The following is a 13792-nucleotide window of genomic DNA, read 5'->3' on the forward strand; positions in this document are numbered from 1 at the left end:
TACGTTAGTTTAGTTACTTCTTTATTACTTAATAAGTAATAATAATATAATAAATAAATAATAATAATTTATTTACTTATATAGATATATATATATATATATATATATATATATATATATATATATATACACACACATATATATATATATACATACTCAATTTTAATAAATATTTATTCGATAAAGAGAAATGATAGTTAAATTAAATTAATGGTAATTCTTGTATCAAATAAATATATATTATCTTCGTATTTATCAGTAAATATTTAATTGGCACTATTCAAACAAATGATTTATTAAAATTTAATTAAAATTTATTAAAATTTATTTTTTTAATAAAGTATTTCAAAAGTTCGTATATCCATCCAAATCTGTTACAACATTGAGAAAAAAAATGGTTGGAACCAAAAAATAATTTAATTATAATTTATAGTTTTTTGGGACAATCATAAATTTATAATTGTTTTGACCATATGAATTATAATAACTTGAATACTACATTATGATCATAACGACTATGTATTCATTCAACTATATTGGTATGGTTATCTTACATATAAATTGTATTTGCAGTAAATTGTACTATAAAATATTGTAACAACAAACATAATTAAAAGTACATAGAATTCTACATCTATTATCCAAGATTTGGAAATTGGTAGCAAAATTAGATGATTATTGCGAAATCATATGACAAATATAACCAAATTATTAATTATTTTAAATGAAATAATTTTTTAATTAATTGCGATCAAACAATTTCTTTTATGTAATAAAACAATTTATTCGATTATCTCTTAACGAAAAAAAAAATTTTGTTATTACTTTTTATTTTTCTATTTTAATTCATTATTTATTATTTTGTATATTCTATATCCTATTAACTACAATTAATTATTAAAAAACACATCGCATCGTCGATAAAATTTGAACCTATGATCCTTAGAACGATAGGCTAACACATTTACGTTGAGCTAATCGCATGTTGATCGAGACATTGTCAACGTTACTTATACTTTCTACTGTAATCATTCTTAATTTCATGCCTCTGTTGCCAGTTCAATATTATTAATATGTGAAGACATGGAAACGAAATGATACTGGTATTTATTAATAGTTAGGAAAATGATAATGATAAAGCGATCGTCCTCAGTCTCGAAAGATCGTCCGACCATGGCGGGTATGACTGATGTGAACTTGGCGCTTAACTTTATCAAAAATAAAAATTAATACCGCAGGCCGTTTGTACTTCGTTTGTACTTGTTTGTACTAATCATTATTTCGTTTGTACCTCAAAGTTAAATAAAGTGAAACAATTAAAAAGTGAAAAATAAAAAATGGCTAGCGCGCAACTTTAACTTTTTTTAATTTCATTTATGTCATTCGAAAGAAAATCGTTTGTAAAAACTGAAACGCATTGTATCTACAAATGAAAGTAGAAGAAATATACAAACGATTTTCTTTCGAATGCCATTGATGCTATTTCGATATCTTTAAAAATGGCCGACTTCCTTTCTTGGCACATTTCCGAAATTTTGAAATCACTGTATCTCCGAACTCTTTGAGATACAAACGAAAGTAGGAGAGGTACAAATGATTCTCTTTCGAATGGCATAAGTGAAATTAAAAAATCTTAAAGTTGCGCGCTGGCCATTTTTTATTTTTCACTTTTTATAACTGTTTGAGATACAAAATAATGATCGATACAAACGAATACAAATGAAGTACAAACGGCCTACGATATTAATTTTTATTTTTAATAAAATTGAGTGCCACATTGGTGGTTACTTTGGAGTCAGCGCGGTAAGAGGAACGCAATCTATATTTATATAATCATTAATAGTATAATGTGTATTAAAAGATGTTAGTTTGAACGTTTCGGCTATTTTAACCATCTTCAGCAAATACATAATTAATAAAGAATATCCTCTATCTAATCGGAAAGTGAGAAAAGCACAAAGAACACATTGTACAAAGAAATTACCTGTCTTCTTGTTAATAAGTGATTGCGTTCTAACAAAGTTATTAAAAGTTAAAAATTATGTAAAATTAACATTGAAATTGTACAAAGAAAGTGCTTACCTCAATTCCATATAACAGTTAAGTATATTACAATATTGATTAAATAAAAAAGATTTATATAAAACATGTTGTGATGAAACTTTAAAAATCGATAAGATGTATCGAATGTTTTTAACTCACGTCTAAAAATGTAATAAACAGGATGTTTTTAAGATAGATACTGAAAGGACATAGAATGATATTGTCTTTGTGTAAGTTGAATCTAAATTTATTTATATATATTTATTAATATTTTCTCACTTTCTGACTGGATAGAGGATATTCTTTATTAATATATTAATTATTTGCTGAAGATGGCTAAAACCAATAACCGAAACGTTCAAACTAACATCTTTTAATACACATACTATTAATGATTATATAAATACGAGGGCAAATTCAATAAGTTCTTAGAAAATTTGTCAGAAGGCACTCGCAGTGTCACATTACTTTTTGACAAATAGCATCTCTCAGCTGATTACTGTCAAATTTTGAGCGGAATTCATCGCGAGGTTTCCTTTCTGTAGATGATTAAAGCAAACAACCTTTGTATTTTTTGCAAAATGGAAAAAAAACGATGCATTCATGCAATGATCAAACATCTACATATCAAAGATTTAATCCGAAAGAAATCAAAGAGTTGGATAATGATTTCATAGCACATCTGCACCAGCGACTGTATACAATTGGATGAATGAATTTAAACGTGATCATACATCCACATGTGATGCACCCTTCGGGATATCCAATTGAGACTGTTACGCCAGAAATCATCGATAAAGTCCACGATATTGTTTTGACGAGTGAAAGTGCGCGAGCTTGTTGAGGCCACAGGCATATCACATGGCACAGTGATTTCAATTTTGCACGAACAATTGGATATGAAAAAGCTATCGGCAAGATAGCGAGTGTCACGCAAGATTTGCTCATTGTAGACCATAAGCGCGACCATGTGGCGATTTTAAAATAATGTTTGGAGATGTTTCAACATAATCCAGATGAATTTCTGCGTCGATTCATTACTGTAGACGAAACATGGATCCATCACTTCACACTCGAGACGAAAGAACAGTCAAAACAATGGACCGGATGAACCAGCTCCGTAAAGTCGGCCGGAAAGATAATGGCCACAGTTTTTTGGGATGCACACGGTATAATTCATACCTTCTGTCGAAGCAAACGATCAATGGCGATTATTACGCAGCCTTATTGGACCGTTTCAACAATATTTAAAAAAAAATGTCCTCATTTGGCGAAGAAGAAAATGCTCTTCCATTAAGACAATGCACAGGTTCACATGTGCCCGGCACCGATGGCCAAATCAAACGAATTCCGCTACGAATTGCTTCCCCATCCAGCATATTTGTCAGATTTAGCCCTCTGCGACTATTTCCTGTTTCCAAATCTGAAGAAATGGTTCGGAGGAAAGAGATTTACCACCAGAGAGCAGCTCATCGCCGAAATAGAGACTTATTTTAAAGGATTGGACAAATCATATTATTCGGATGGCTTGAAAAAGTTGGAGAATCGTTGGATCAAATATATTGAGCTGAAAGTAGACTATGTTGAGAAATAAAAATGAATCAATGAAAAAAATTTTACTATGTTTTTCTAAAAACTTAGTGATTTGTCCTCGTATAGATTGCGCTCCTCTTACCGCGCTGACTCCAAAATAGCTCCCTTAAATCTGTATTATTTATATTGACCAATTAAATTTATAGTTAGAAGTTTAATCAAATGTGCTATTAATATAGTTACACACACACTATTTGAAAATGATTGCAGATTTTCCATTTTTAAAAATATATTTTTTTATATATTGTTATATATTGTTACCACATGTGAATAGTAAGCGAATATTGAAAAAATGGTTATATTCATTATAATTATGATTCCAATCACATAAAAATAGTTATTTCATTTATCATATTTTCATATTTTACTATATTAATATTTGAAATTATCTCAATTTATAGTACAATTTTTGTGCGCGTTGATAAAACTATACATAGATTATTGTTACTAACATTATAGCAATAATAAGTATAAAAATGATGCTCCTAATCATAATTATTTTATCATGCAATTATAGTCATAAATACGATATACTTTTCTTTCAGTAAAATTCATCACAAGCATAAATATATTCAAAATATATTTTGAAGTCTAATAGGTTTAATACTTCAATTAAGATTATTAAATTAAAGCAAATTCGATTTGCTTATTATATAAAGTCACTTCTTCGATCAGCCTTATAATATATATGCTTCAAAAAAAAATAAATTCTTGTTTTGAGTAAAGAAGATTGATCCTTCCTTCTCCTCTTCTACTTCATCTTTCGAAAAATTTCGAGGTTTACAAACACAGCTTGGAATTTCATTTCGCTCGAAATAAGACAAACATTCCTATAATAATGTAATTTCATTACACCAGTACATAATAATGCACTGAGAGAAAAATGTCGAAATATTGCGAAGCAAATATTATTTACGAAATTGGATTGTAATGACGAAATATACATTTCTGTGAAATATATCTCTTTAATTGCAAAAAAATAAAATAGATGACTTTGCTAGGAATAAAATTTTATTTCGCCCATGTAATAAATATATTTAATAAATATATTTACAAATATATTTTTAAGCATCTTTTTCCCAGTATGATTTTCCAAAATTTATAATAAATATCATATAAGATTATTAATAAATGTTATATAAAAAATATTCTTATTGTTAGTTAAAGATTATTTAAAAGTTATTTAAAAGAAAAAAAAATAAATTGAGTAATCACTTTTCTTAGCGACAGAATGATATTTTCTATCTGTACTTTTAAAAATTTGAAAAAGATAAAGAGCAGATTAAACCGAGATTAAAGAGCAGATTAAAATTAATCTACACATTGGTAGAAATGAACACGAGTGTGTGTTCTATTTCTCTCTCTCTCTCTCGGACGACACGGCCGAGACGTTTCGAGAGTCGACAATTTAGTTGAAGTCAACAGTCGCGAGTTCCGCGCTTCCGGATGACGACGACGACGAGAGACGACAACGGCACAACGAGCGATAAGTATCTCTGATTTTCTCGAGTGACGCAGCCACTTTCGTGCTCGGGGTCTCGAAAGTAGGAACGAAAGAGTCTCGAAAGCTGAGTCGCACTGTTTATAAATCGTGAAACTCCTCGCAATCGCGAGCAGTAAATTCTCTCATCGACGTTGCCATCGTTATCACCATCGACCGCTTCGTCGTTAACTCGCGCTCTCCTTCCTCCTTCCCGACTTTCGCAAATCATCGTGATTATTACAATTCTTGTTGAATCGGGATGAGGTTCTCCTGCATCTCAAGTCATGCGCTTATCCGATAAATGTATTTTACATTTATTCTCACATTTTGCTGTTTCGGCTGAATTTTACGACTCGAATCTTGCCTTGAATTGCGAATCTTCGAAACTCATAATTTAAGGTATCGAATGCTTCATCAGGATATTTCTTTTATCGTGAATATCGTGAGGCCATCAATAATTTTTAATATAATATAAAGGGGAAATTATCAGTCATCAAGGATACTTTATATGTCATTAATTAACGTTAAATTGATGCGATTTTTTAAGCCGTTTCAGCGAAATGCTCGCGATCACTCGCATCATGGTAGATTTATGAAATTGTAGAGAAAAATCGATGCAAAATTACAATTTTAACACATCGGATTTGTTAGAACTGTGATGTAAATTTTATTTCTATGGAACAAGAATGATATGAGAAGAATCACAGAAGAATTATTAATGAATGAAATTTAACCTTCGGCACGCAAAGCTGAAAAACCCGTTTCTTATTCTTAATTCTTCTTCATAGATATTGAATTTTTTCCTCGAATATTACTAGAGGCATTACATTCACAATCCTGAGATGTCTACTTCTGTCAATATAAATTAACTATAGTTTCGGTCCAACTTACTCTTCATCTTTTTCTACTTCAAAGAATTAGATTAAATGTAAGTTGAACCAAGATTAAAGTCTGAGACACTGTTGAGAAGCAATAAAACAGGAAATAATAGATTTCAACCTAAAACTTTGGAATTTTTAGCAAAATATGTTTTTCCATCCAGAGACAAAACGATTTTGCTGAAAGATCTAAATTTTTACTGGATTTAGATTTGAAAATAATTTTTGTTGGAAGTTAAAAATGATGAATCATGCAATAAAAAATGTTTTTATTCTAGCAACCAGTCTGAATTTGATCAAATGACCAGTTTCTGCAATCGAGGATTAAAGTTTTAATCTACATTGATTAAACTGGTATGAAGTGCCTCATAACTCCGAATGCCGAATCGCGGGCTTGATAGGATTTGTCTTTCTAATCTTACAATTGTCTGTGATCCGCTTCCGGAATCGAATTACTTTTGTCGTAAAATTCCTTTGGGTCTCAAGGCCACAAGGTTATTGACAGCCTGGTTCAAACTCGGTTTCGAATCCGACTCGGTGGCAATAGTTAGTCTCCTGCATGTTAATCACTATCGTTTAACTGTGAATGATTGTTTTAATTTTTTATTCCGTATCAGTTCTTTGCGTTTCGTCGTCGTCGTCACTGTTCTGCAGCATGAAATTAAACGTTGACCACTATAATAGTTAATCATATCCGATTCTGCTGATTACCTTATTAATTTTGAAATTAGCGGTACTCAGCCCGGCAACTTTCGATGAATCGCTTTCATGTATATCTGACTTCTTTTCACCATGCATATCTGACTTCTTTTCCTCGATTGATCTATATTGTTAGAGGCTAACGGTCTTTGGGATTCTATTCGCGAAGAGTTTTTGCATTTTTCTGCTAGCTCTTTGGTATTTTTAATCAGAAGTAAGAATTATTTTTTGTTGCGATTATCAGAACGAGTAATAATTTCTGCAATAATAATTTTGTTTTCTTTACTATTAATATATATAATTTCGGCGATTAAAATAAATTAGGATATTTATCCTGAGTTACTCTCTAAATCTGAATTAGTGGATACTAATTATCATACTTGGCACTGGATAATTAATGAAGTTCAATTAAAAAAAGGAAGAATGTTTGAGCATTATATATTAAAATACTGATATTTGCATGTTAATTTCAATCTTCTAATATTATATTCACTGAATTTATGCACTAAAACAAGATTAATTAATAAATCATAAAGATTAGCTAGGTCAGGGATTTCACATTTTGTTCACTGATTGACAGTGACATACTTGACATAACTGATATCAATAATTATTCACTGTTTCAGATATAGATAGTACCTGAAAAATGGGAAAAATTTGGAAAACTTGGAATTGATTTTCTAAAAATAATAAAAGAGTGACGCTTGACATTCTTGGAATATTCCATCATTCTTGGATTTATAAATAACTATCCGCCAAATATCTTTAACGATTTTTTTAAATTGGAATGACGATAAGGTTAAATTAATTAATACGTCGCTTCGCATATGTCCCGACTGATTTATTTGAAGATTCTAAAAATAAGAAGAAAAGAAACAAAACATCTCATAACATTTCGTCATTCTTGGATTTATATTATAATTAGCATTCAAGCGTGTAACGATTTTTTGGATTGAAACAATAAATAGCTTAAATTGATCGTAAAATTGCCCACAATTGTCCTAGCGTAATTATACAAAGATTTGATAATACACATCATTGATAACCGGCTCGCCGGTCATCGATGAATTGCTCGAGCTATCTGAAAGGCGTATATTCTGTCTGATCGCAGGAACATGATGGTACTACGTGTCCACGGCGACGACTTGATGTTCGGCGGCGGCGGCGGCGTGATAACGCATTCGCCACGCATACCGCAAATGGAGATGATGAAGGTCCACATTCCCTTCACCTTCAAGCTTCATGAGAGCTTCAAGAGCACGTACGCCGGTAAGTCCTCCGCCTTTTATGCCTCTTTACACGTCATTCGGAGTCTGATCCTCCATGTCCTCGCGCGTTGTGAGCCTCGACTGGGTCAACCGCAGCAAGACTCGTGATTTATAACTGTTTGCTTAGCGCGGCGTGTCGCAAGACTCCGCGCCTCTTGTAACAGATTTCTTAGGCTGTTTTCTTAATGTTACGGCGACTCACGTTTCGTGAAAACCTGGAGACGTGTAAGAAGAGTGACGTTATAAGTGAAAAAATATATGTGACAAGAAAATAAGAAACTCGATTTCCACTTTGCTCTCTTCCATATTTTTGCTCATATTTCTCTTTCTAGAAAGCATTAATAGAAAATTTAATACAAGCTTGGAAATGAGGGAACTGCAACATTTTCATTCTTAGCTTCAAAGAAGTTTAATATGCATATACTGTCTATACTGTTAGATTCATAATGTCAAATTATATTCAAGTTAAGTTATTTTTAATTATTTCTATATATTCAATTCAATTCAAGAAAATGTATTAAATTTGAGAGATATGGATATTATTTATTTTGAAACTGATCACTGAAATGAATTTACATTTCGATGCCTAACAGAATAGTGTCAGCAACGTTAATAATTTACATTGCCATATTTAATTGCTCCCTCAACAAAATATATTTCCAAATCAAGATGAAAGTTTCAAAATTTCAAAAAAATTTCAAAATCTTAAAAGCATCAGGGAAAATCGTGAAATTATATTTGAAAATCAGAGAAAGTTATTTGGAACTTCAGGATGAGGAATTTATGACAACTCTATAAGTACAACAGTAAAAATTATAAAGCGTCGGATAATAAACTCCGAAAAAGTTTCCGCATTCTGCATTAAAAAGGGAAACCGTTCTGCTATCTTAACACTCGTATTTCCAAATCTTATTCGCTACGATACTTCATATATACGATATTTCGTCACGTTGTGCAATCGTGAGGTGATGCCGAAAATAAATAAAAAAAATCGTAACTCTCTATAATTGGGCAATGAGAAGATAGAAAATTTTTAGCAAAAGAGCAAATTCTTTCGGCATAGGTGAAGGTTGGTGGATACGGGCGACCGCGGCAAATCCGGCTGTCTAGATCGCGAATTGAAATAATCGGCCGTAAAGGAAAGAGACTAGCACGACGGAATAGCCAGTTCTTCGGCCCGGTCGGAAAGTGGGTTATCTCGATAGCGCGCGAGAAAAAGACGAGAGCGTTGGGTGTAATTGGCATGCCAGGTGACAGCGACGGCGAAGGCGCACCGGTTGAATTACGAAACGCGCCACCTTGACCGCACCGTTGTCGGGTCACTGCGAGTCGCTTGACTTTTATCGGCTGTTATTAATCGTGTCCTTTCCCGAGGAGAGCCCGCCCCATTCTCGATTGCCGTTCTCTCTCGTTGTTCCTTCGAATTATCTTTCTCCTTCTTCTTCTTCTTCTTCTTCTTCTTCTTCTTCTTTTTCTTCTTCGTCTGATCAGAGAACTAAATACTGTTGCGTAATTGACGTCAGAAATACCTTGGCACGTGCAATTTAGTCACTTTCTGCTCGATGAAAAGTCTGGCAGAGATATTTAATTCAATTGAATTATTTATAGAATTATACCTGAGATATATAATACTGTTAAGTTGTAGTGTCAGGTTATACCTAATTTGAATTATTTTTAATCATTTCTATACACAGAAAAATATATGCCGTACACTGAAAAAAATTATGTTATATCAGCAGCGTTATTTTAATTGAAAATATTCTAAGGAGTATTAATGAAACAAATTATAATTTTATTAAATTTAATTAATTATAAATCAAGGATATGGTGTGTTGGTTTCATTATTAATAATGTTATTGCATTACAATATTATTTTCAAATTATTTTAATGCTGTTGTAGCATTATTTTTTTTATCAGTATATGCATGTAAAAAATCTATTATAAATTTATTAAAAGTATTCAAAATATAATCCTAGCAAGTTTAATACTTAATCAAAATTATTAAATTAAAACAAATTCGATTTGCTTATTATATATATAAAGTTGCTTCTCTGATCAATTTTATAACATTTTTCAAAAAGAAAATAAATTCTTATTTTGAGTACAAAATAAAGTTTTTCTAAAATTTCTAATAAGTATATTTTAAAATATTGTTCTGAGTGTATACGAAAAAAATGGTTTCGCTGAAGCATTTAACTAGATACAGATCTAAAAATAATTTAGTTGGTCTATGAAGATAATTATGTAAGATGAAACTGATTGCTAGAACATCAGAACTTTTTGCAGCACTGCTCATTACGCTTGAATTTCCTACATAATTATTTTGATAGTCGAACGAAATTATTTTCAGATCTGTATCTACCTTTCGAAATACTTCATCAAATTTTGAAATACTTCAAATGAAATACAGTAAAATCGTTTTTTGTTGATAAAATCTTGTATATAAAATATGCATGCATTTCGAAACACAGCTTTCCGTCATTAATGCATCCTTTCCTTCGCTCGAGTTGCATGATCTTAATTTTAGCCCTTTCTCTTTCGTCCTTCTTTTTATTGAAAAATGAAAGAAATAACAATTTAGGTCAAATTGCATTGACAGTATTAATTTGGGATTAATACTAGTGAAATTTACTGGAATTACGTGAAGTCGTTAAAAAAAAAAAAGAAAAGGAAAACCTGAAACTTTGTCGAGGAAAGAACTTCGTGTAACCCTCACGGTCACTTACGAGAGCAGAATACGAAAACGTCGATCGCCCTTGATTCGTATAACACGAAGCTCGATATATTCTGTGGAAGCACCGACATTCAGTATTTATATTTAAAGTACACAAATGTATATACATATAAATAAATAAAGTTATCGATTCCGTTTCGAGTGAGTGATCCATATGTACTTTTATCAATAAACGCATGCATTTATTTTTGAGACTTTTTATGGTATATGTAAGGTAATGGTGCTACATATGTCGCGCATTATCGATAAGAGTGAAGTATGAACGAAAACCGGTATCTGAGATACCGAAGTAATTTCAGCCGCAATTGTGCGTAATGTGTGTTCTTGTTTTTTATAAATCGTAATACAAAATCTTTGATTATGAAATACTAAAACTTATCTTGATATTACTGTTATTATGTCATTGAACACGATTACAAAATAAGACAGATTCGAAGTGTATTTTCAGTGTGTGTTTCTCACTGAAAGGAATTACGAGAAATAATTTTTCTTCGTGTGATTTCTTCTGTTAGAGATGCTGCAGAAATATGCTGCAAATCCGATTGATTTAGCAACATCATATATTCTCTCGAGAGGAGAAATAATATTATTAGTATTTAATAATAGTAATAATAATGATAATCAGAATCATAATAATGACTTTATTGCATGCACTTAGAAATTATAATTGAGCAACGTCTAAAGTTACAAAAGAAGAAGAAGAAAGAAAAGAAAAAATATTACAAAATCATAATTCCAAAAAAATTATCGATATTTCCATTACCATTTTGCACTAATCGATTTTTATATTAAAGAATTAAATTATATTAAATTAAAGAATACGCATATAGAGAGTGGCACAAATAAAGTTACAAACTAATATATGTCATACTAATATATCTGAGGAATCACAATTTAATTTTTGGAATTCTTTCAAATAGGGGCGACAGGGGAAGGGCTTTGAACTTTCAAATGTTTCAAAATTTCCATATTCTATGAAAAACGTAACATATACATATATACGTACATACATACGTACAAAATGTTTATTTCTTATTATTTGCACTCCATTAAAGTTATTATTATTATTATTATTATTATCTATATATACTCTTATCAATTTTATTTAAATTATTAAATCGTTTTAAACACACACACACACACATACACACACACATTTAAAAAACCGGTAATATATATTTACTTCTCGTCTAATGCAATTTTCAAGATGCAAGCCAAACTTATCTATATACAATATACTTATTATTAATACAATACTTGCTTTCCAAGTTAATATTATCTTTTTTAAAAAGAATCACTCTTCTTCTCTTCCTCTCTATATTTATTCTAAATAATTAAATATTTAATTTTATTTAAAGGAATATTTAATCGATGAGAAATTTTCTTCATTTTAACGAAATCTTCTGAATTAATATTCTGCTAAGCTGCTTTCAAATCATACTTATAGCCGTTCTATCAATGTAGATTGACTTTAATCGCAATTCAATTTACTCTTCATTCTTTTTTAATTCTTAGAACTAGAAAAAGATAAAGATATCAAGGTAGCAAATTTCAATTTAATGTAACGAAAACTTTCAAGCAGAAACATTTAATATGGTGAAATGAAAATGAAGTCAGGTAACTTAAATTTAATGTTCACATGCATGAAGTTTCAAACAAATCTATACAGAATTTAATGGAAAATGTACTAACTTTCACAAAATTTTATGAAAAGTACACTAAATTTCATACATATATAAATATACTTACATATAATATCATACATATGTAATATCATTAAATCATTGAAATTTCTGGTAAAAAATGGACGAATTTTTTGGTTAAATTTATTAGAATTCTAATTGAGACCGGAATTCTGGAATTGATATAATATTTGTGATAAAATCTATTAGAATTCTTCTTGTACCAGAATAATTATATCAATCAGAATTCTATTCAATTAGAATTCTAGTAGATTTAACCAAAAAATTTGGATTCGTCTATTTTCCACCAGAATTACTAAGACACTGGATATGTATGTATTTTTATCCGCCATCTTGGTTCCTCTTGATTAATAGGTTAGTGACAAAGGTAAATGTTAAGAAGAGTCCAAATTTGGATAAAAATATTGAATCAATTGGATCGACGTTTTTGCGTAAAAATAAAGATTCGACAAGAAAAAAAGTATCGCTCTGCTCCGCGAACCGAAATATTAAATCGCTTCAGTGTATTTTTATTAAAATTTGAGGTGAGCGGGCTTTTCTTAATTAACTTTTGTCACTAATCGTCCTATAATCAATCAAGTAGAACCAAAATGATGAATGGGAATACCTACATATTTAGTGTCTTAGAATTACTACTTAATTCAATCCATAATTATTCATAATTTATAATTTTTCTTAGTGATTAAATTTAATTTGTGTAACTTAAAAGTACATATTGAATTTTATTTTATTTTTTTGACATTTTAACAGTGTATATCCTATTCGGTACGGGTATTCCAGATCTTTTCAGATGAATTGGTATACCGGTCAATCTCTGCTCGACATGGCGAATATACGGGCACGTTCCTCGAGAGCGAGTCGCTGGCTCGTGGCGCAGGTTACGCAAGTTGCGTAATTGCGTGCGCGTGTCGCAACTGCGAGCTCCCAAGATGTTCTCTCGTGTGCGCGCGCGCATGATCCAATCGCGATTGCCGGCATTGCCGCCTTTCGCAATTCGCGCGAGTGAACGAGCGAACGTTTCTTGTGCCATATCTCCCGATATCCCCCCTTGAGATCGATCCGAAACGGATTGGCCACTCGCGATTTCGTCCATTGCCGCCGTTGTTTACGAAACAAACCGGTGTTCGCCGGTGTTAACATTGACATTAAAGTCATCCTCTTCCAGTCTTGCGCAAAATCATTGGGGACAAATCGCGGGTGCTCGCGGATCGAATTTACGTGATTGACGGACTCGCCTGCCGATCACGTAAATCACGCGCCTCGCATTCGAATTGCATATTTGCACGCGCTAATTAACGCGACGCCTGATCGGGAAAGCTAGATTTATTATACGCGTATTATGGCGTAATTCGGTCTATTTGCATACGCTAATACGAAAAAGAACGGAAAG

General features: G+C 31.3%; 1 protein-coding gene across 1 annotated transcript in view; it reads left to right on the forward strand.

Annotated features, from left to right (window-relative positions):
- Nucleotides 1-13792, forward strand: part of LOC105621752 (cell growth regulator with RING finger domain protein 1-like) — a 45955-nt gene that overhangs the window by 6164 nt on the left and 25999 nt on the right. The window contains exon 2 of the mRNA XM_012203207.1: nucleotides 7808-7965. Coding sequence (XP_012058597.1) covers nucleotides 7808-7965 — 158 coding nt within the window. The remainder of the gene's footprint in view (nucleotides 1-7807; nucleotides 7966-13792) is intronic.

The sequence above is a fragment of the Atta cephalotes genome (genome assembly GCF_000143395.1).
Source record: "Atta cephalotes unplaced genomic scaffold scaffold00037, whole genome shotgun sequence".
In the NCBI taxonomy this organism is placed as follows: Eukaryota; Metazoa; Arthropoda; class Insecta; order Hymenoptera; family Formicidae; genus Atta; species Atta cephalotes.